This window comes from Macroventuria anomochaeta (genome assembly GCF_010093625.1).
Source record: "Macroventuria anomochaeta strain CBS 525.71 unplaced genomic scaffold BU25scaffold_11, whole genome shotgun sequence".
Taxonomy (NCBI): domain Eukaryota; kingdom Fungi; phylum Ascomycota; class Dothideomycetes; order Pleosporales; family Didymellaceae; genus Macroventuria; species Macroventuria anomochaeta.
In genome coordinates, this window is record NW_022985372.1 from 218,455 (window position 1) to 239,669 (window position 21,215).

Here is a 21,215-nt window from a genome sequence, read left to right on the forward strand (position 1 = left end):
CACATTCAACGAGGCTGGAGTATACGACGGAAGATACATTGCTATTGAAGGGCTACGAACTCGCACTGTGATGACGCCCAGCATTTTACGGATCTTATGAATTGCTCAGAAGACGCGACCCTTGGTCTGCTGCATCTTTGCAACGTTGTGGTTCTTGATCAGCACGATCCAGATGAGGGCCAGACACATAATACATGTACCAGCAATGAGCATTCTCTTCTGTGCGATACCATACGCCTGTTCGATCGCAAGACGTGTAGGAGTACCTCTCTCGTAGCCCAATTGGACCGTGAGGTCGCCATAGATGGAGTCCAAGTTCTCAAGATCCTCTTCAGGTAGCAGCCTTGCCAAAGCCTGAGGAAAGGAGTTTGTCCAAATAGCACCAGAGATCGTATTACCGACAGCACCACCAAGCCAACCAAAGATGTTGAGCAGAGCCAATACAGGGGCAATGTGCTGGTGATCGGCAGCGGCCATGACAGCAAGCTGCTCACAGAGAATAATGATACTACCACCTATAGCGATGAAGATCTGGCACATAACGAGGTAGCCAACGCTGGTATCCGGCTGACGGAAGTGGATCATCAGACCCTGGCCGAGGAGGTAGAAGGGAATAGCGATGAACAGCAACCATCTGAAGCGACCTGTCTTGCTGATGATGAAGCCGCAGAAGAGCAACAGAAATCCAGAGAGAACGTCGAATGTTGATGAAACGTATCCGGCTTCGGCAATGGTGAGGTTACTGACAACCTGTAAGAAGGAGGTGAAATAGCTGTTCCAGGCGTAGTACGAGATCTGGTAGGTGAACGATAGCAGACAGGCACCGACGACGGAGCGGTTCAACAGGAGGTTGAAGGGCAAGAAGGGAACCTGAGCTGTGAAACGTTCATGAAGACCAAACAGGACTAACAGGACAAAGCCGACCACCAGCATGGCGACGATGTATCCGGTGATCCATCCATTTGGCGCGGAATCGGCGAGCGTGAATGGAAGGAGGAAGATTACGAGACCGGAAGCAAGAAGGAACGATCCAGGTGCTGAACTCGGGTTAGTTACCACTCATCATTGGTGTCAGGCGAACTTACCATCGAACTCTTGGATGTAGAAGACGATGCTCTGAAAGAGGTTTCGACCGCTCTTCTCACGCGCAAGCACACCCTCACGCTTAGCCTTCCTCAAATTCAACTTCAAGATGACGAAGAGCGGTGACGCTACAAATGGTACAATGATGGCGAAAGCGCCAAAGCCCCATCGCCAGTTCTTGGAGTTGTTGTAGAACCCTTCCGCAGACTTGGGGCCAGCAAAAGCAGTGATAATGTACGGTGAGGATGTGAAAGCAAAAGCCAATCCTCGATGCTTCAGACTCGATGCGTCCGCAGTAATGACATCCACACAATAGATCATACCACCGAAACCGATGGTGTAGAACACTTGGGCGGCACAGAAGGTGTAGAGACTCTTGCAGACAGCCATGAGGATGAGTCCAAGGGTAGCGAAGCCGACCATGACACAGAACCCTTCCGCACGGCCCCAAAGATCGAGTAATTTGGCGGTTGGGATGTAGACAGCGGCGGCCATAGAGTTCGCGACGATGTTGATGACGGTCAGGAGGGAGTGTTCGTCGAATTCGCTGGTAACGTATGGCGTAAGATTACCAGTGATGGATGACTGGAAGGCGTTGGTGAGATACAGCATCCACATGCTTTGCCAATGTTGTCAGTGATATTTTCGCGACGATCTGCGATACAACTTACCATGCAAAAGCGCATGCCAGTGAAGTCTTTGTCCAGGTCAACGTAACAGCTTCGACATTCTTGATACCCTGTTGAGCATTAGGGTCGACGGTTGTGGCTGCCTCAACCTTGCGGATGGCCTCGTCTTCGTCGACATCGAAGGTGCTCATCTCCCTCTTGGGCTCATGACTGATCTCAGTGTTACCCTGGGCAGTGTTGATGGGATCCATATTCGCTGCCATGATCTTGGGTTATACGGAACGTTTTGCAAGGGAAGATCTGGGATGGGAAAGCAAGCCACTTCGCATAGCTAAGGGCCCTATATATCAATCAAGTCCCATATCCGATCTACGGGACAGCAAACCGTTCGATTGCGACTCGACATTTTCAGCTCAATGCTTGGTTGGCTTCCCAGCCTGGGCTAGAGCTTAAATTGTGGTGACGGCTGCAGGAGGCCTCATGCCTGCTAGCCATCAATTGCTTAGCTTTTATCCACTAATCTTATCAGATCCTTCTGATAGCGTAGTCGTCGGATATATCCTGACCAAAGAGAAATGGTGCGGCTTTGCTCGCTAAGAATCCACCAACACCACAAGGTCACGCGAGACGAACCACGCGATGGCCCTGCAGAAATTTGCTATCCTCAGCCGCGGCACTCCACTGGATTGATGGACCTTGCTTGATCTTATCTAATCTTGATCTAGATTCGCGCCACAATACGAACGTTTGACCAACGATGTAACCGAGTACCCGTGTCGATCCGAAGTCGGGTCTAAACTCTTTTCCCTTCGCATCTCGATGTCTGAACGCACTCGCAATTGTTCAATATTTCGGTCCGTGGAGTGATTGGCCTAACATATGTGGTGGACAAGGAAAGGATGGAAGGGAGCCGCGTGGTGAAAGAGCTTAAGTCGCCTTCGCGCCGCTGGGCTGTTTCCACCCCATCTCAATCTCAGCAGCTTATCCCTCAACCACGCAAATCCTCTCTGCGCCCACGATCATTCGATGGTCTTTCTGTCGAATCTTTTCAAACGCGATGATATGTAATTCAGAAGAACAGTCCGATGTACACCTGTCAGGCGCGAGGTAGGTCAGCTGTAGACACGACCAGAACCTTGCAATGCCTCCACAGGCGAGCATCACGCACTGTTTCTACGCGCACACAGCTTTGAATACTCAATCATCCGATGCAAGTATTGTTATGCTATTCTTCTGATACCTTTACTTTCTACACAGCCTTATGCATTCGTGCTCTTTCTGTTACCATTCTACATCCGCTCGCGCTCCAACCCGGCCACCGACTTAAGCATAGCTTCGATCAGACATCAAGTATCATGGAGTCGGGTAGTCTTATGCCCTGTCCGCTCTCACCTGCATTACATGCTTGTGTATTCATCTACATCTACATTGGCCGATCACAGCGACCTTTGGGATTCGTCCAATCAGAGGCTGCGCTTCCGGCCCTCCACCATCTATTGAGATCCCCATCAAGGCATTCTCGGTGCTTTCCTCAGAGATGATCATGGTCCTGGATTGGACATGCTCCTAAATAACCTTACAAAGCTCAGTAACGAATATAAGCCGAAATCGAAGGCCGAGAATCCACCGGACGAATACATGCGGCATCCTGGCTATCTGGTCCCGGTAAAGAGAACATTTGTATACATCAGAACCACGCGCAAATCAAGTAGTACTTAAAACAACATCACTTGAGGACCTCCACTCGAGAATCATCGCACTCCAGTATGTCGAGTTTACTAAATTCCGACAAGAACATCGTACTTCACGGTAAGATACGAATATGCAACATCGTCGTTCATTTCTGACAGCAGTCACTCGCACAGATTCCACCAGCACTGCCCCTTACCCTTGGTCCACAGTTTTACTCAGGGCTCTCAGGCCTAGGGAAGAAGCTCTTCGATCGAAACAATTCCAGAGGCTCCACTGACATCCTAAAAAAACCGACTTGGATGAAAAGGTACATGATAGTGAGGAACCCAAGACGATCATTCGCACTGACCTAAACTTAGCTTCGGGCTCGTTTGATGCGGGTTGAAGCATGTTCAGCGGACAGCTTTGAGGCCCTCCCGCTATTCGCCGCTGCGGTGACGGCAGGCAATTCTGCAGGCGTTTCGGCACTCACTATGAATGTGCTTTCGATAGGACGGCTGATGAGCCGCGTGCTGTACACACACGTTTACATATGGTATCAAAAAGAGGAAAATCTTGCGCTGAGTCAAGCACCACTTCGTTTCAAGGTATGGGCAGTTGGCGCCATGGTTTGTATGACAATGTTCGTACTAGCTGGATTGAAGGCCTAACGAAGGGCGGATATAGCTTTACTGAAGCAGCGCGAGACAATGCGATTATTTCTGCCGATGGTCTTTCCAGCAAGCTGTCTTGCTGATTGGAATATTGTGAACTCAGGCATGAATGCAGCATTATCAGCCTACAATACATAGCCGGGCACGCGCAGGTTGACTTGGGCCCAGAACGATATGAATACACATAGCTCATATTTTCAACAACGTAAATCGTTTCAAGTATATCAATCAAAAGCACCCTATACATTCTCCAAGCTCGATTTAACCCCACGCGCGTACCCAGACACATCATGGAGACTACGATCGTCCTTACCATGTTCGCAACACTTGCTCAAGCGGGCCTCCTACCATTCTTGCCGTCGATCGAAGTGCGAGACATGCTCCAAAACAGCACGGCCAATGTTTATGCAGGACAGAACACTACTCAAGTCGATCCTGAATCTATGCGAGACTACAACACAACCGAGTATCGTGTCTATATTGCATTCCTGGTATCCGGCATTGTAATGGCTGTAGCTATCCTTCCCGTTTCGTGTAGCCCCGACATACTGTATTGGTACCGTAGGAAGCGAGAGGATAAGCAAGTTCGGCAACGGAAGGCTGATGTAGAGATGGCCACTGCAAAGATGCGTGCTATGGCTCAGCCGGACATGGTTTATTTGCGTCCTGAGCGAGCCGGATAGACGAAAACATAAAATCCAAAGTCTCCATCAGTCAGTACCATCCGCAAATGGTTCCGTGAAGTGAGACCTTGAATAAAGTACTCGTTGGTATCGACAGATATTCTGATCGAAGTCTGAAGTGTGTGATACATTCTATTGTTGGCTACAATGACTCAACCCCCTCAAAAACCACGCTCACATCCTAGCCAGCCATACCTCACTGTTCCTCAGGACCCATATCAAACAGCAAGAACTCAGCCGGTTTGTCTCCCACACTTTCAATCTCGATGCTTGCCGGACCCCTCACATTGTCGATGTAAGCACCATCACCCTCCCCAAGCACCGTCTCACCAATCTTAATCTGCGCACCAGTCTTCGGCTGCGCCCTCTTGCTCATAACAACCTGCGCAAACAGCTTCCTCGGCCCCTCAGCAACAACCTCATGCGTAACCTTCTTGCCCGGTGAAAGAATACTCGCATCCATACTCAAATCAGCTTGCAGTCCAATAGCATGCTTCTTGTCTCCAAGACGGTCCGTCGACTCCATAATCCTGCACAGCTTATCCACCTTTTCCTCATCACTAAACTTCTTCGTCTCGTAATGCGGCTTCAGCCCCTTCTTATTCGGCTTGGCCCAGATCTGCAAGAAATGCACCTCGTCATCCTTATTACGGTTGTACTCCGAATGCCTGATTCCCGTACCCGCGCTCGTGAACTGCACCTCCCCGCGCTTCAAGTTCTCCAAGTTGCCCATGCTGTCCTTATGCTCGAGCGTGCCGTCAACGATGTAGCTGAAGATCAGGAACTCGGCGTGCGAATGCGTGCCAAAGCCTGTGCCGGGCTTGACGCGGTCTTCGTTAATGACGCGCAACGGGCCCCAGGACTCGTGGCGTGGGTCATAGTACGATGCGAAGGAGAAGGAGTGGTATGTGTACAGCCAGTCGTGGTCGGCGTGGCCGCGATGCGACCAAGGTCGCTTTGTGATCTTCATGCTGGCTGGGGCGGCGGCGGTGGACATTGTGCGGGCGGTGGGCTTAGTGAGGAGGGAAGAGAGGGTGGTGCGGAAGGAGCTAGAGAACGCCAGGGCTACTGCTATTATTGCGACGAGCGCAGAGAATGTCTTGGTAGATATGAGAGCTGTTGATGTAGATGTAGGCTGCTCTGGTAGTGTAGTGTCTGACATCAGAAAGAGGGGTTCTTGTCAGCCCGGCGATGCGAGCGATCTTTATATGAATCCGAGTTAGCCAAGGCAGAGATTAGTGAGGATCTTAAGAAGGTTCTACAGCTAGGCTTGTTTCTTTCAGCCTACATTTGCAATGGTGAGTAAGGCGTTGCTAAGTGCTTTGGCAAGGTGGGGATCCCTTAGCGCCCTTTGTGGCTTACTGATCGATGACGAGATTCGTGGGTTCAGCTTGTCAGCTGTCTGTCATTGGCTGCTGCCACCGGAAGCGGGCTGCCGTCTGAAGATGGACTTCTCGAAAACACCATCGTGTCGAAGCCACTGAATCGCCTATCAATTAAGAATTGCCTGTTCAGGGAAAGCAGAAAGAGCTAGTCTAGTTATTCAAATTACGGAGTTTGAGTCCAAACGGCAATATTCGGATTGGTCTTTAGCGGGGTATCACGAAAAGTTGAAGATAGTTGAGGCTGCTGAGCCAACATGGCCCTCGACTCGTTCAACCCGGGTACATTCCTTGACAACTGGTCCGACGAGGAGTTCAACCCAACCCACAGCGGCAAGCCCCTGGCTCGATGTATAGGCGAAGCGTTCGGCATCCCACCCACAGACACATATGTCTACCGCGCCCAAGGCGAAACCACGCTGCACATCACCGAACGAGCAATATCCGGCAAACGAGCTCATGGCATGCACAACTGGTACCACGATGACGCCGGAAACCCAACAGAGCCACAACACCCTTCGTCTGAGGAGGTTGCCGCATACACATCCATATTTGACCCATCTCTCAACCTGCCCAAAGCGCTCAATGGCTTCAAATCTAATTCCAAAGCCAACACAATACGAAAACAGGTTGCCGAGCATCTGAGCTCACGCTTCCACAACACCACAATCGGCCTGCTCCCCTCAAAAAAAGACCGCTCGCACATCAACCCGTACCTCAGCCTTTGGACCTACTCATGCCAGGAGCTAGAATGGAGCGGCCCGATCCCCTCCACCAGCTTTACAAAAATCTCGCACCACATTCTGCCCATCTTCTACCACCACTTCGGCTGCATCGTGCCCTCGTACGCGGCCCTGCACGTCCTCGCCAAATTAAGCCAGCCGGCGAAACCGAGTAAAGAAGCTGTGATACCAATTCTAGATGTAGGCAGCGGAAATGGGTACTGGACATACATGCTCCGCCACTTCCCCTCCCCCTCTCCAGAATGGAAAGCCCTAGACGTCCGCCCCATCGACAGCGGACTCTCCGAATACCGCATCACTTGGATCAAAGACACAATCAAAATGGACGGCCAAGAGTACTTGCATCGCAACGCTAACGGCAAAGGGACCATTCTGCTGCTAGTTTATCCGCAAGCGACAGGCGATTTCACTGGCCCGATTTTGAAGATGTTTGAGGGTGATACGATTGTGGTTGCGGGCACGCAGAATGTGAATGGATTTACGGCGTTTCAGGACCAGGGTGTGGATCAGTGGGTGGAGAAGAATCTAAAGGCTTTTGAGTTGACGCTGAGGATGCCGTTGCCAAGTTTTGCGGGGAAGGATGAGGCGCTGTTTGTATTTCAGAGGAAGAAGGTTTAGGATGACAGGTGGTTGAGGGAGCATTGAGCGACATCGTTATGCTCGTTTGGACCAGGCAAGTGAATTGCCGGCATATGTTAGCATGACACGCAAAGATATGGAGGCCTCCAGCGTCTTCAAGACGTCGTAAGGATACAGCGTAGTGCTCCCTCATGGCGACAATGGAGGCTTAGTGCCATATGTACGTAGTACATAAATTTGTAGACGGCACGACGGTCGATGTATTGGTAGCATTCCAGTGCTATCCTTACTCGTATTCGTATCATAACATCGTATCTACCACTTAGCCTCCTTCCTAGCCAAGAACTGGTTCAATGTAGCAACAACCTTCTCCAATGCCGACAGGTACTTCTCGAGCTGCTGCTGAACCTTCGCATCATCGCTGCCCAACTTGGCGTAGAAGTCCTTCCTGTATGGTGTAGCGCTCATGGCGGCGCTGAACAACGGCTTGACGACGAACGAGTGGTGGGGCTTGAGCGTGTTGCCGTAGGCATCGCGGAAGGAGTCGGCGAGCTCCTTGTTGGGGTTGGAGAGGTTGTGGCGGAGGGCTTGGGCGGTGAAGTCAAGGCCGCTGTAGAGAACTATGTTAGTGGGATGAGGGATTACTGAGCGGGGAGACGTACCGGTTGAGCCAGACGAGGCCCTCGGTGGCAGCGTGCTTCTTCTCCTTGAGCTCGTTGAGGACGAGGTCCTGGAGGGTCTCGGAGAGTGTGGGAGCTGCGAGCTGGCGGTCACGGATTTTCTGGAACATGTTAGCTATGCTTCATCAACTAGAGTATAGAGCAGTTCATACCTTGACGTTGCCAGACATGTCGTTCTTGACAGGCTTGAAAGCTGCGGAGCCCAGGACATCTGCAGTGATGGTTAGCAAGGAAGACCTTCCTGAACTCTAGGATAGCACCCACCGAACAATGTGGTGAGGCTCTCAGCAGCCTCGAGGAACTCAGTGGTGGAGATAGCATTGTCCTTGGAAGCATCGACAGGGACGTCCTCCCAGCTCTTCTTAACAGTGTCGAAGAAAGTTGCCATGATGTCTGGATGTGTACTGAGTGGGTGATTGAGCTGTATAAAGTTGCAAAGTGTAGACTCTCAATATAAGGAGAAGTAGGAGAGAGAGAGAGAAATGTTGAGAAACGAAGCTCCAGCAACACGAAAGGTGGTCTCGTCTCGTCTAGCGGTGAGCTTCGTGGCTTCTGGCGTGAACGTGGGGCTACAGTTTCGGCAGGAGGCGCAACAGCGGGGGCAGTCAGGGTTTAGCTTCTAGGGCGCATGGCGCCATCACCCATCAGGCATGGTCAGCGATCTCGGAGCTGGCGGAAACTCCCGGAGCTTCATTGATTCGTTCGGTCTTTGAATGTGCGGAGGGAAACAGTAGGCGACATGGCAGTATAAGAAGAGCTGTTGAAGCTGTTGGTGTAAACTGTATAGACAAAGCATTCACAGCTATCAACATGCCTTCTCACGTTCACGAAATCGGCAAAGTCCATCGCATCGCCTGCATTCCCGGCGACGGCATTGGTGTGGAGATCACAGAAGCAGCCATCCAGGTCCTCACCAAGCTATCAGAGGTCGTTGGAGGATTCCAGTTCGACTTTACCTCATTCGACTGGAGCAGTAAAGCCTATTTAGAGCGCGGCTGGTACATGCCACCTGACGGTATTGAGCAGCTCAAGAAGTTCGACGCCATCTACTTCGGTGCTGTCGGCTGGCCAGACGTCCCAGATCACATCTCCCTCTGGAACCTGATCCTACCCATTCGCAAGGAGCTGAACCAGTACGTCAATAGGCGACCAAACCGTATCCTGGAGGGAACCAAGAGCCCGTTGGAGGGATGCAAGATTGGCGACCTCGACTGGATGTTCATCCGCGAGAACAGTGAGGGCGAGTACTCTGGCCAGGGCGGTATCAGCAATGAGAGCGCACCACACGCCATGGCAACCGAGCTCACCGTCTACACCCGTGTAGGAACAGAACGAATCATGCGCTTTGCCTTCGAAACTGCACGCTCTCGGCCAAAGAAGCACCTCATCCTCTGTACAAAGTCGAATGCGATGAGGCACGGCATGGTGTTCTGGGACAGAATCTTCTACGAGATCGCCAAGGAGTACCCAGATGTCAAGACCGAGAAGATGCTGGTCGATGCCATTACCGTCCGCATGGTCTTACACCCCAAGTCGATGGACACCATCGTCGCGACCAACTTGCATGCCGACATCCTGACTGATCTCGCTGCAGCGTTGTCTGGAAGTATTGGTATTGCGCCGTCCAGCAACCTTGACCCTACACGGGCCAACCCCTCCATGTTCGAGCCTATTCATGGATCTGCGCCAGATATTGCTGGTAAGGGCATCGCGAACCCAGTCGGAGCGTTCTGGAGTGCAGCGGAGATGGTTCGGTGGGTTGGAGAAGAGAAGGGGGCCGATGCGCTCATGAAGGCAGTTGAGAACGTGACGGCGAGAGGTGTCAAGACCAAGGATCTGGGTGGCAGCGAGAACACAAAGGGTGTTACCGAGGCTGTGTGCAAAGAGATCGAGACTCTGTTCGGTAGCTCCTAGGCTCACATTAGTACCATGAATGATAGTAATGAATGTACACGTACCTGTTCAGTCTGGTCCAACGCAAGCCTCCCTTTCGTTGACAGAGCGTAAGTAAATCACAACCGTATAACCTCTCACTCTAAGAACACCTTTGGCACTTCCCCCCTCCCCTTCACAACCCTACTCCTCCCCTTCTTCTCCCGCTCATCCCCAACATCCCTCCAATCCGCCCACCCCCTCCAAATCTTCACCGCCCTCCCCTCAATCAGCCCCTTAGCAAGCGGTCCAAAATCCCTACTATCAAAGCTGTTCCGCCAATTATCCCCTTCAACCCATACATGTCCATACGGCACCACTACCTTGCCCACCTCCAACTCCTCTAGCCTCCCACCAACAGCATCCTCATCTACCTGCGGCAGCCCATCAAGCGTATGCGCGCGTCCCGTCCTCACGATCTCAGGATCAAGCGCATACCCGCGCTTAGGATACACGACATCGCCCGGCAACGCAACGACCCGCTTAATACTGATTTCCTCGGGTCTATGCGGTTTCCAGAACGTCACGATGTCGCCCCTGCGAACGCCCTCGCCTTCTTTCTGCTTGCTGTCCTCCACGAATGCGCGGCCGTCTTTGTATTGGATCTTTGGTGGCCGTTCGCGAACAGGGGCTATGACGACCCAGTCTTCAGCACCGGTCTCGTGGACGGTGGGAGAGAGCGTGGGCGACATGGAGGAGCCCCGGATCACGTCGATGCGCAGGAGGTTGTCGCGGATGAAGGTTATGGCACAGAGACCGGCGATGACGTTGGTGCTCCATGCTAGGATGCGGGCGGTGCGGCGGAGGGAGGGAGATTGTGTCCAGCTGGGTGGTGGTGAAGGTAGAGGTGACGATGAAGCTTGTGCTGGTGAGGAGCGCTGTGGAGCTTGTCGTGTGTGGAGGACGGGGGCAGTCTTCGTTTTCAATGTAGCATAAGCTCTATTAGCTATTCGGAATGGCGACTGAGGGGGCATGTTGTGCGCCGCCAATTGGTGAGGTAGCAATCGCTAAAGTCGCGTGAAGGAACAAAGTTCAGAGCTCGACGTGACATGCACCGAGGTCGGCCCATCTGCAAGCGGCCTTGCGGAACGCTGTCACGTGTAGATCGAACTCAATCTGATAAGATGCGGAGAAATGAATACGGATATCAACTGTCTAGCAATATCAAATGGCAGCCTTAATGTACAATGACTGGTACATATCCACAAATATGCAATCGCTACCGTCCCGTCATTCTTATGCTCATAAAATCACGTCAAATCTAATTCAGGGCCTTGATGACAGCATCAGTGTACTCGTAGGTCTTGGCCTTGCCGCCGAGATCGCCAGTGATGTACTGCAAATCTGTTAGTTATATGTTCTTGCTGTGCGTAAGTTCTTTTATCTAGACGTACCTTGCCAGCAGCAATGGTCTTGAAGATGGCCTGCTCGATGTTGGCGGCCTCAGCGTTGAGACCCATGTGTCGCAGCATCATAATGGAGGAAAGCAGGAGCGCAGTGGGGTTGGCGAGCTGCTTGCCAGCGATATCAGGGGCGGATCCGTGGACAGCCTCGAAGATGGAGCACTCGTCACCAATGTTTCCAGAAGGAGTAAGACCAAGACCACCGATCAGACCGGCGCACATGTCGGAGAGAATGTCTCCGTACAAGTTGGGCATGACGAGGACCTTGTCGTTGTAGGGAAGAGGGTCGGTGACCATCTTCAAGCAGGTGTTGTCAAGGAGCTCAGCGTCGAACTCAATGTCGGGGTACTCCTTGGCGAGCTCGCGGGCGGTGCTCAGGAAAAGACCGTCCGACATCTTCATGATGGTGGCCTTGTGGACAGCGCGGACCTTCTTCCTGCCAATGTCGCGGGCGTGCTGGAAGGCGTAACGCAGGACGCGCTCTGAGGCCTCGCGGGTGATGAGCTTGATGCTCTGGACGACGCCATCGACGACAACGTGCTCAATACCGGAGTACTCGCCCTCGGTGTTCTCACGGATCAGGACGGTGTCGACGTTGTCGTAGGGGGTCTTGAAGCCCTCGATCGACCTGCAGGGACGGACGTTGGCGAAGAGGTTGAAGGTGCGGCGGAGTGTCAGGTTGAGCGAAACATGACCCTTGCCGATGGGTGTCGCGAGGGGACCCTTGAGGGCAACGTAGTTCCTGTTGATGCTCTCAATGGACTCGTCGGGGATGACCGTCTTGCCGTCGGGGTTCAGGCGGGGTGTGACATCGCATGTCTCCCACTTGATGGGCACGTTCGCGGCCGAGTAGATATCTTTGACCGACTGCGCAATCTCAGGGCCGATACCGTCACCCTCAATGAACGAGACGGTGTACTTGCCATCGTTGCCCTTGGCGCCCTTGAACTTGGCGACCTCTGAGGGCGCCGAGGCGTAGGAGCGGAACGCAGACTGCAGCACCGTCAGTCAATCTGCCTGCGCATTCTCTCGACAGCCGCAGACATGTCCGCCAAAGCCGCCGACTGCAGCGTGAGAGCTCACCTGTGCGAACGCGGGCGTCCTGGCCTGGCGCAGGCATTGGCGCGCAGGGGCGGCGAAAGAGCGAGCAGCCAGCATTTTGACCAAATGTGCGTGTCCCTACGACTCGATTGTAGCTACACGAAGGCAGTGTAGCAGGAGGTGAGGCTGAGGTGGAGGCCGGCGGTGATGGAGGTGCAGGCGCAAAGCTCGGTAGCAAGAAAGAAAGCTCCACCCGCGGACGCCAAGGACGACGTCTTTCCTGCTCCGGCTAGCAATCACCCAGACATCGCCAACATCAGGATGTAGAACGATAGTTGTAAGTGCTGAAGGATCTGATTGCTCATCGATATGGTGCTGCAGCATTCATTTGCTTCAATTCCTACTGCTGCTCTGCTGCGACTGTTATCAGATCTTAAGATGCACGCCAAGTTGTCACATGTGTGCCTGTCAAAGTCGTTCCGGTCCATCCTCGTGCTCGTTCCGCAAACGTCCTGGACTTTCACATACAACCGCAAAATAGTGTTCGTACCATGCACCTCATATTGCGCATGCTCTCAGGCTCACTTTACTACGAAGAGGACACAGAGGCGGTTCGTGCTCAAGTTGCCTGAAGCGCTTACTCGGTCGAACACTCGGGGCGCATGCAGCGTGTGTGTACATGGCGTACCTCACTACGTTGTACTCTATGACCACACCTCAAATTACGGCGTGAAGCTTCTCACGTACAGTTCTGATTAATTTTACTGGTGTTCGTGCTGGGGAAGCTGATGAGTTCAATCGAGGTTCACTGCAGGTAGTTGCCTCAAGAGTGTTTTTTAAGATCTGAACCAGCTCATCCAAGTTTTCACAGACCGTGTTCTTAGTTTAACATGCAAACTGGTTATAGAGAGTAGTATCTCAGGGTACCAAGTCGTTCCTGCTGTCATAGGATCTGGATGATATAGACGCTTCACTTGTGTCTTTCAATCAAAAGCACGACGGTTTTCTTGGCTTTCGAGTAGCACCCTCATAGTCGCCAGAATGTATACTGTTGCAGCATTACTTCCTCCGGTGCGTTTTGTCGATGTGTTACGACTCTGACAGCACAACGGGCAGTTTCGTACTGCCTTGCCATACTCTTACGTTTCTTTGCTAGCTATCAAGGCATGCATTTAATTTGAGTATGCGCCGGATAACAGATAGTCGAGAAGCCACTTGTAGCAAGTCGAAAAGCAATGGCAATCACGTGTGGTGTCCTCATAGGAATCGATGCTGTATCGACTGGAGGTGGTTCATTAAGTGCGGCGGTCAACTTATGTCTATACGCGAAGCCAGCATTGACCGTGTAGACCTTAATCTCAAGAGCTCTGCATCGAAAAGCGTGCAAGTCCTGATCTTAGGGCAGCATTCGATTCGATGTGGTACGCAGGTGCCGCGTCATGCTTGGACTGAACATGACCGCGTGGCAGGGTAGGCAACGACTGCGCCGACCACCCAGGTCCTGGATCTAAGGTAGTAGTTGTGATCGGAAATGTGGGTCATGGAATCTGGGCTTGCGCAAGATGAGTACGACGTTCTGTATTCGGTGCGCTTAGCGAGTGATGCGGTGGACTACACCTATAGATCAGTAGCAGCGTAAGCACCCGATGCGACAGACACAAGCGATGACTAGGAATAAGGAACAATGGAGTGCAGGAAGTATAGAAACTTTCCAGCTTCTGCAGAATTCGATGGGATAGATGTCAGGTCCGCGATGCCACGCAAAAGACATCGAGTCGAAAGTGGCGCGACTGGTCTGGAGTGCTAGCCTGGAGGAGGTCTTCAGGCTAGGTAGCCAAACAGGCTGAGAGACAATTGTTGCATTCCTCCGGGCACGCGGTGCGGTCTCCTTTCTTGACTTCAGATTGTTCGTGACGTCGAGCAAGTTGGCAAGCTGGTTTCAGCAGCGAGCGGCATAGGAAAAGAAAGCCGGGTGGAAGGCAGCCAAGCTGGATAAATCCGTGTCCGAGGCGATCAGGTTCTGAGGCGAGACTGAAATTGCAATGCGGCAATCAGGCGGCCTGGCGAGCACGCCTTCTTGAGGGGGCTACGCTTTGAATCTAAGATGACATCAGAGCCAGGCACTCTAAAACTGGGAGTCAAGAACCAAGGCAAATGAGGTTGTTGACGGACTTTGGCGTGAATGGTTGCAGGCTGAACCAATTTGGAACGCGGCTTGACGGCAATGGCGGCCCTTGGCACTGGGGAAGGCGGTTCTTCCCTGCCGATTGGTCTCACTCCTTATTATCACTTTGCCAACTTCCATCACCACGCAGCAGCGAATGTCCTTGCTCTTATTGATAGCCTCTTGAAGGTGCATCGGAGTTCGGCTGATCGTCTTGCGCATGAGAGAGCAATTCCTCCAAGACTAGTTTGAGCGTTCTCAGGCCGCGATGACATCATACTTACAAGCAGTGCTGTTTCAAGCCTTGAGCAAGCTGCAAGCAATGTAGCGCTCTCCACGCCTTGATTCGGCTGTGGCTCGATTCTTCCCCAAATGAAGTGGATCTACAGCCCCGTATTTCATACCTGGCCTGGAAAAACGCTCACTGTTTCACGTTGGCTGGATCGTCAGTGGCTGGCAGCTGTAAATAGCGGTTTCGGTGGGAACAACAGTGAGACTCCCCAAAATGCATGACTGAGCCGCCATTGGGCAATTGAATGCCTTGAAGGCCTGGATCTGACAAGCGTCAGTCAGACGGGGCTTAACACATGGTTGAAATGCTTTCGACGTTTTGCCGCTCGACGCGTAACATTGCGCCATGGGCGACCAACGGTGCACGGCGGCCGCATTCGCACCATCATTGTCCAAGCAACGTAAGCGGTGTTAGCATCAACAGCTCGTCATGGCCAGAAGACGGCGGTGGTTAGTGAGCTGATCCCCAGATCAAGCTTTCTCATGCAGTTCTCCACAAAAAAGCTACGGATAAGCAAGGAACATTCCAATCAGGCCTGGCCAATGCTGTATTCAATTACCGCAACCGGTAAGGTACTTGACAGGCAGTGCTCGCTGTGGCGGCGCTAGCCAGTGAATATCTTTGCAGTTACGTAGGAGAAACGAAAGAGGCGGTGCCATGCGGTGCAGCAAGGGAGTCCCGTTTGTTTGTTGCTGAAGCTTTGGGCTAGCTATGACGCCCTAATGTGGAGCTGGGACCATGTTGTGCTGTCGATATAAGAAAGGGCCCTTCGCCTTGCCTTACCCTTTCCCTTCATCCAACATCAACCAAACAATCACTTTCATCAACTCAACCACTTCAGTCACTCACCCAAAACCCCACACAACCAATACCATCAACATGCGTTTCTCCACCATCGCCATGATCGCCGGTGCCGGCCTCGCCTCCGCCCAGGTTCAGTCTATCCTCTCCTCGGTTGCCTCTTCTATCGGCAGCCAGGTCTCCTCTGCTCTCCCCGGAGCCAGCGACGTCTCCTCCGTCCTCTCCTCCCTTGAGTCTTCGCTCGGCTCCCAGGTTTCCTCCGTTGCCAGCGTTGCCTCGTCCGCTGTCTCCTCCATCGAGGGCGGTGCTTCCTCCGCTCTTGCTAGCATCAGCTCCGAGGCTGCTACCGCTACTGGCTCTGCGGCTTCCTCCCTCTCCAGCGCCGGCGCGTCCCTTCGCTCTTCTGCTGCCTCCGCCGCCTCATCTGCCCGCGCCTCTGCCTCCTCGGCTGCTGCCTCCACCGGTGCTGCTGCCCCCACCGCCGCTCCCGTCGCTATGGGTGCTCTTGCTGGTGGTCTCTTCCTCGCTGCCGGTCTGTTGTAAGCGGCTCACCCTCTCGACTTTGAGTCGATAACCATCTCAAAAGTTCAACAATGGCTCTTTCGAATGGATAATACCATGCTTTGTCTCAATTCGAGACGGGCACTGTCGGATACGGAATGATACACGGTGTTGGGATACCTCGGTCACGTCGATCATACTTTTGTAATACGAATTTCACGGAATGTATTCATGGCTATAATGATAGCTTACAAACTCCAAACTGTCTATTCTCATGCTGTGAACGTGGTTGCTTGGTTTGCGGTTCGATTTGACTTCCACTTGTCTTTACTTGACTTCCTGCCTTCACTTCATTCGACCTGTCACATCATCCAAGCTTGCCGGAGCTCTGCTTCCCCTGCTTTACCCGGAATGACAGGTAGCTACGGTTGCCTGCGATGAGTACCCTTGCAATTGCCATAGACTGAGCTGACATTGACCACTTTTGACATTGCTACAGTCCGCATCGACCCTTCCGCAACAATAAAGCCTCACAAACAACTGCCTGCAACCCTCGTTTCGCAGCATGCTCGACCACATTGATCTTGCCTGGTATGACGTGACGTCCACGCCAGGACGCGCGTCGCGCAGATCTAAGCCACACACAGTTAGCATGGATCTCCCGGCTAAGACGGCTCGCTGCATATGGAGCCGTTTGCAGGCATCACAATCCGCTGGCTACAACCTCAGACATCTGAATTGACAAGCTCGCCCATCAGGTGAAGATGTTACTCTGGGTCTGTCGCACGTTGCAACCACGCAAAACGGGCTCGGCGGCCGCGGCGGGTGTGACGCTGCACCACAGAAATAATGGAACGATCGCCAGGTAGCACCCAATCGTGCGCATCACGCAATGTCGAAGGATTCGCAGTACAAGCATTTGCTGCCTGCAGCAGGGACGCAGTTGTACTTCTGCGCAATATCGACAACGTGAGGGTGTTCGCAAAGCAGCTTGTGGTTTTTAAAACACTCTGAAGACCTGCACAGCAACATATCTCGACAGTGCAGTTGCAATGACGGCCCGATAGGTAAACCTCTGAGTAATCTTCTCCAGGAAGATGATGTATCAGTGAAAGACTGTACTCTCCAGCTATCGCAAGGCACGGCAAGTTTACATAGCAGACATCGGCATCGTCTCGCTCTTGACGGCATTTTTCTTTTCCCAATCCAGCTCCCTCGCTTTCCTCTTCATTCCTTCCTTGAAAATCTCCTCCCTTTCGCATTCTGAAGTCTTGAAGATGATGTAGAGGATGAAGAAGAGCAGTGGTATGGCGAGGAAGATGCCATAAAGGACGGCGATGTACAAGATTGTGTCCATGCCGAACATTATGTTGATAGGGGGGTTGCTTTAAAGAGTGGATAAGCTATGGGTCATTGTAGCCTTATTTACGGGCCTGGAGGTCTTCACACTGCGACTCTGACATGTCGCACTCACTGCATATTCACAGCCCATCACAAAGCGTCATCGCGAAGCAAACAGCCACCACAGTGCGATCTAGCAGCAGCAACGGAAAGCTACCTCTGGATGTCATTATTAGCTACATGTCTTCTTTCCTCCAGTTGCTTGGGTACAAAAATCCATCACGCTTCTGTAGTTCTATGTAGTCCGGCACCCAAATGTCACGTTCGTGTTCTCCATACAATGGTGCAGGGAGGAAGGCTCGTGGAGGAGACGCAAGCTCGATGTCATCTCTAGCAGGGTGTTGCTGAGGTCGTAGCGCTGGGGTTTCCGGCTGTATGTTGATGATGGGTTTTGAATGAAAGCACCAGAAGAGGAACACCAACAGCAGGACGCCAACGATACTCCATACTATGATCTCATGCTTGTGATCAGTCCAGTAGGTTGCCATCTTGGCGCTGTAAGAAGCTGAAGGGAAGCAGTGCAAGAGTGGTGTGCGAATGGGACGTATAACATCTTCTACTGACCGGCCGTAAGTGCAGGAATCGAGTGACAACTATTCATTGCTTACGTATACTAAACCCATTTACGGTACAACTCACAATGGCGAGCATCACCAGCCACAGCAGATCCTTCCTACACAACGCTACTGATGCGTTCCAGGTGCAAAGTACTACCAACACCGAACCAGTCATTCGTCTAAATTCATCTCGGTCACAGCCGTACCCTTCTCCTCAGAATCGTAGTCATCAAGACAATTCGGCCTTACTTTGATGTATCTTAGCCACGACAGAATTTGTATGAGCACAAGCTACACGGCTAGTCCTCCCAGCAGTATCCATACCAACGGAACCTCTGACATGGTCTTTGCATTGACGAGCTCTGGAGAAAAGCAAGGATGGGTGTTGTGGGAACGTGAAAGGTATAGGATCGATTTTGTGGCATTTATGCTGGCATTGATCAAACGAACAGCATCGTTTGTCGTGTCAAGATGATGTGGTCCAAGATACACAAACGCTGTCTCGATTTTCTCACGATAGCTACATCACATCTCCCTCTCAATGTCGCTTTGTGGAGATGATCAGACGCATGTCAACTTCTCGACTTTGCGGACAATATCTCCGAAATGGTTTCACCCGGCAGCACATACCACGTATTTGCCATGTCAACTGGACAGACTGCATTTTAAACGGCTTTGCCCAGAGTCCCTTGTTCTTAGAGCGCAGCGCCGAACCATCTTCTTTCCATGTCCTTCATTCTTCCGCATCGGTGCGCTTCTCGATCGCAAAGCAGCGAACGCCAGAACTCGATGGCTAGCAAGATCTTGACATGAGTCAAGACAATCCAGAAGAGGAAAAGTTGAAAGTATGACATGGTGGTTCAAAGGTAAACAAGGGATCCGTTGCCTTGGTATGATCTTGTGTAGCAGATGGTTGATATTGATTGCAGCTAATACACATGTCTTGTGCTGACGAGGGTGTGTTGAATTTGTTGCATGTGTGTCGACAAGACAAAGGGTGCCTGCGTTTGGTCAAACATCCGGAACTTCTCGCTGATTTTGATTTGAAACTTATGTCTTTACTGTTGTGCACTCCATTTGCAGACTGTGCGAACTGGCCAGTTTGCATCTCGTGCCCTGTGTTCGAGAGCACACACAGCACGTCTGATGCTCTGAGCTGATTGGTCCAAGTTTCGTTTACTTTTCCCTCACACCACGTTTCGCAATCGTAGAGTAGGCGACAACCTAAGTCGATGGCGACCAAGAGTTGGAGATGGAACAGTATCATGAAGGAACTAATGAGTTGAATGTATGCCATGGTGTTTGAAAAGTAGCCGAGATATCCGTCATTTGGGTATACTTAATTGAGAGAGGATAATCAATTGAACACCTGTGATGATACATCTCTTGTACTGAGAAGGTCACAACGCAAGTTTGTCATGCTTGTGAGTGAGACAAAGAGTGCATGCAATCCACCGCATCGCCTGGCTTGTGCGTCAGAAGCAATATTCGAATTCTTAAGGTAAGCAAGCTACGCTACGGTTTTGTTTCAATCATTTCGGAAATGGAAGTCGAGAAGCCCTGGCACACGATCAAATGAGGAAATGTTATGTTCCATCCTGGATGAACAAGATTAATCTACGGTCTAGACCGTCTACCTGATGCCGAAAGAACACTCCCCGTGCTTTGAACTGATGGAATAATAAGTCACCGAACCCCTTGTGCTTCTCTGACATGAAAAGTCAGTGTTGCGAAGGATATGGTCAGCAGTGCGGACATTCCCCGCCATCACCCATCCAACCATCCACACAGTCGCATGTATACATGTATCTGGGGTTATACGAATCATGAGGCCGTGCCTCTCTCGAGCGTGTGTCTGCCTGGTCTCTCCTCAATCTGTCAAGCTGCTCCAGTTGTGTCCTTGTATAGTAAGAACGAGGGTAACCGTATAGTAAATCCGAAGGTTGGTCATTGTCTGGATTGGTGACCGGACGCCCATACCATCTTCGGTGTCGAGTAGTTGGGCGCTGTGATCTTGACCGGCATCCGATAATGCACATCCAGAATCCAGCAAGCGCCGCGCCGACTGTGAGAATGCTGCACGATACGATAAAATAAATGACAATGGGATGACGCGGATCCATTGAAGCAAAACTGCGAGTATGTCTTGAGTGAGTGTAACGATCAATCAATCGTAGACTAGAAATGGATGTGCTTGCTGAAGATGGTTCACAGACCAAGGTGTATGAGCCGGGAGTTGTTGATATAGGCGAGAAGTCCGTGGTATTTTCGCCAACGCAATACGATCAACTAATTACTTCAATGGTCCATTGATTTGTAGCAGTCTCAGTACCAGCCTTTTCAAACGGGTGTTTCGCATGAAAGCTACGCCTGCATCAAATGCCCTTATGACGGTCGTCTGCGTAGTTCGAATGCCGATCCGGCTAGTCGATCCCCCGCTCAGGCTGATACTCCGGTGGCCCATGGCGATCGATAAGACATGCCATAACGATGCTCAGCACCCATCCTGTGTATATGATAATCAGGACGACAGCAACAGTGAGCATGAAAAGTCATTGTTTAGCCTCTGAGGAGTGTGATGTTCGTGCTTCGAGATTGATGGTATGTGGAAGGCGAAAACTGGCGTGCGTTTAGATAGAAGACATGACAAGCCTCTGGATACAGAGCTTGACTGCCAGCATAGCTCAAACGACACCTCAAGGCCATGATCGTGGTGTACGACGCGGACAACGTGTGCTGTGGAGGCTACAAGTTGCGAACATACTGTACGTGAGCTGAGCGTATCGCTCCTAGCTTGGACACGTCGACGTTCGAAGGGCCAAAGTTGAGAAGTCCGATTGTCGTCTGGTTGCAAGAGTGTTGTGCTCGAAAGAAGTTGCGTCTCAAGCGCGTGACGTAGCTAGCGTGTTTCTCCTACAGATCGCAAATGTGGCCTCCCGTTGAACACTTCCCACATCCACTCATTAGCAACGCTCTTTCCTCTCGGTCTCATACTTTGC

General features: G+C 51.8%; 11 protein-coding genes across 11 annotated transcripts; 4 read left to right on the top strand and 7 right to left on the bottom strand.

Annotated features, from left to right (window-relative positions):
• Positions 1-105: 105 nt before the first annotated feature.
• BU25DRAFT_457224 (MFS general substrate transporter) lies at positions 106-1,975 on the bottom strand (the record flags this gene model as incomplete). The annotated part of the gene is made up of 3 exons (XM_033710096.1): positions 106-1,037; positions 1,086-1,702; positions 1,755-1,975. The coding sequence occupies 3 exons, from the start codon at positions 1,973-1,975 to the stop codon at positions 106-108; spliced, it is 1,770 nt and encodes a 589-aa protein (XP_033563149.1).
• Positions 1,976-4,347: 2,372 nt separating this feature from the next.
• BU25DRAFT_465994 (uncharacterized protein) lies at positions 4,348-4,740 on the top strand (the record flags this gene model as incomplete). Its single annotated transcript, XM_033710672.1, has 1 exon — positions 4,348-4,740. The coding sequence occupies one exon, from the start codon at positions 4,348-4,350 to the stop codon at positions 4,738-4,740; it is 393 nt and encodes a 130-aa protein (XP_033563150.1).
• Positions 4,741-4,820: 80 nt separating this feature from the next.
• Positions 4,821-6,035, bottom strand: BU25DRAFT_409448 (RmlC-like cupin). Its single transcript, XM_033706055.1, has one exon. The coding sequence runs from the start codon at positions 5,900-5,902 to the stop codon at positions 4,937-4,939; it is 966 nt and encodes a 321-aa protein (XP_033563151.1). The 5' UTR covers positions 5,903-6,035; the 3' UTR covers positions 4,821-4,936.
• Positions 6,036-6,218: 183 nt separating this feature from the next.
• BU25DRAFT_409449 (uncharacterized protein) lies at positions 6,219-7,758 on the top strand. The gene has a single exon (XM_033706056.1). The coding sequence runs from the start codon at positions 6,380-6,382 to the stop codon at positions 7,481-7,483; it is 1,104 nt and encodes a 367-aa protein (XP_033563152.1). The 5' UTR covers positions 6,219-6,379; the 3' UTR covers positions 7,484-7,758.
• Position 7,759: 1 nt separating this feature from the next.
• BU25DRAFT_420397 (glycolipid transfer protein-like protein HET-C2) lies at positions 7,760-8,512 on the bottom strand (the record flags this gene model as incomplete). Its single annotated transcript, XM_033708010.1, has 4 exons — positions 7,760-8,054; positions 8,107-8,225; positions 8,277-8,335; positions 8,389-8,512. The coding sequence occupies 4 exons, from the start codon at positions 8,510-8,512 to the stop codon at positions 7,760-7,762; spliced, it is 597 nt and encodes a 198-aa protein (XP_033563153.1).
• A 397-nt stretch (positions 8,513-8,909) lies between these two features.
• Positions 8,910-10,084, top strand: BU25DRAFT_409451 (tartrate dehydrogenase). Its single transcript, XM_033706057.1, has one exon. The coding sequence runs from the start codon at positions 8,935-8,937 to the stop codon at positions 10,036-10,038; it is 1,104 nt and encodes a 367-aa protein (XP_033563154.1). The 5' UTR covers positions 8,910-8,934; the 3' UTR covers positions 10,039-10,084.
• A 70-nt stretch (positions 10,085-10,154) lies between these two features.
• On the bottom strand, positions 10,155-11,061 carry BU25DRAFT_490105 (LexA/Signal peptidase; the record flags this gene model as incomplete). The annotated part of the gene is made up of 1 exon (XM_033711472.1): positions 10,155-11,061. Exon 1 carries the CDS (start codon positions 11,028-11,030, stop codon positions 10,155-10,157), a length of 876 nt encoding a protein of 291 aa, XP_033563155.1. The 5' UTR covers positions 11,031-11,061.
• Positions 11,062-11,317: 256 nt separating this feature from the next.
• BU25DRAFT_430314 (isocitrate dehydrogenase subunit 2 mitochondrial precursor) lies at positions 11,318-12,617 on the bottom strand (the record flags this gene model as incomplete). The annotated part of the gene is made up of 3 exons (XM_033708595.1): positions 11,318-11,392; positions 11,451-12,452; positions 12,504-12,617. The coding sequence occupies 3 exons, from the start codon at positions 12,615-12,617 to the stop codon at positions 11,318-11,320; spliced, it is 1,191 nt and encodes a 396-aa protein (XP_033563156.1).
• Positions 12,618-15,467: 2,850 nt separating this feature from the next.
• BU25DRAFT_24640 (uncharacterized protein) lies at positions 15,468-16,394 on the top strand. Its single transcript, XM_033701586.1, has one exon. The coding sequence runs from the start codon at positions 15,695-15,697 to the stop codon at positions 16,298-16,300; it is 606 nt and encodes a 201-aa protein (XP_033563157.1). The 5' UTR covers positions 15,468-15,694; the 3' UTR covers positions 16,301-16,394.
• Positions 16,395-17,408: 1,014 nt separating this feature from the next.
• Positions 17,409-18,163, bottom strand: BU25DRAFT_490108 (uncharacterized protein; the record flags this gene model as incomplete). Its single annotated transcript, XM_033711473.1, has 2 exons — positions 17,939-18,163; positions 17,409-17,643 (listed from the first exon to the last, which is right to left on the bottom strand). Exons 1-2 carry the CDS (start codon positions 18,145-18,147, stop codon positions 17,409-17,411), a joined length of 444 nt encoding a protein of 147 aa, XP_033563158.1. The 5' UTR covers positions 18,148-18,163.
• A 698-nt stretch (positions 18,164-18,861) lies between these two features.
• On the bottom strand, positions 18,862-19,586 carry BU25DRAFT_24799 (uncharacterized protein). The gene has a single exon (XM_033701600.1). The coding sequence runs from the start codon at positions 19,511-19,513 to the stop codon at positions 19,031-19,033; it is 483 nt and encodes a 160-aa protein (XP_033563159.1). The 5' UTR covers positions 19,514-19,586; the 3' UTR covers positions 18,862-19,030.
• Between the last annotated feature and the right edge of the window lie 1,629 nt (positions 19,587-21,215).

What these genes read in the sequence shown, in the direction of transcription:
- BU25DRAFT_409448 (XM_033706055.1), bottom strand. Translation starts at nt 5,902, where the DNA reads ATGTCAGACACTACACTACCAGAGCAGCCTACATCTACATCAACAGCT.
- BU25DRAFT_24799 (XM_033701600.1), bottom strand. Translation starts at nt 19,513, where the DNA reads ATGGCATACATTCAACTCATTAGTTCCTTCATGATACTGTTCCATCTC.
- BU25DRAFT_409451 (XM_033706057.1), top strand. Translation starts at nt 8,935, where the DNA reads ATGCCTTCTCACGTTCACGAAATCGGCAAAGTCCATCGCATCGCCTGC.
- BU25DRAFT_24640 (XM_033701586.1), top strand. Translation starts at nt 15,695, where the DNA reads ATGTTGTGCTGTCGATATAAGAAAGGGCCCTTCGCCTTGCCTTACCCT.
- BU25DRAFT_409449 (XM_033706056.1), top strand. Translation starts at nt 6,380, where the DNA reads ATGGCCCTCGACTCGTTCAACCCGGGTACATTCCTTGACAACTGGTCC.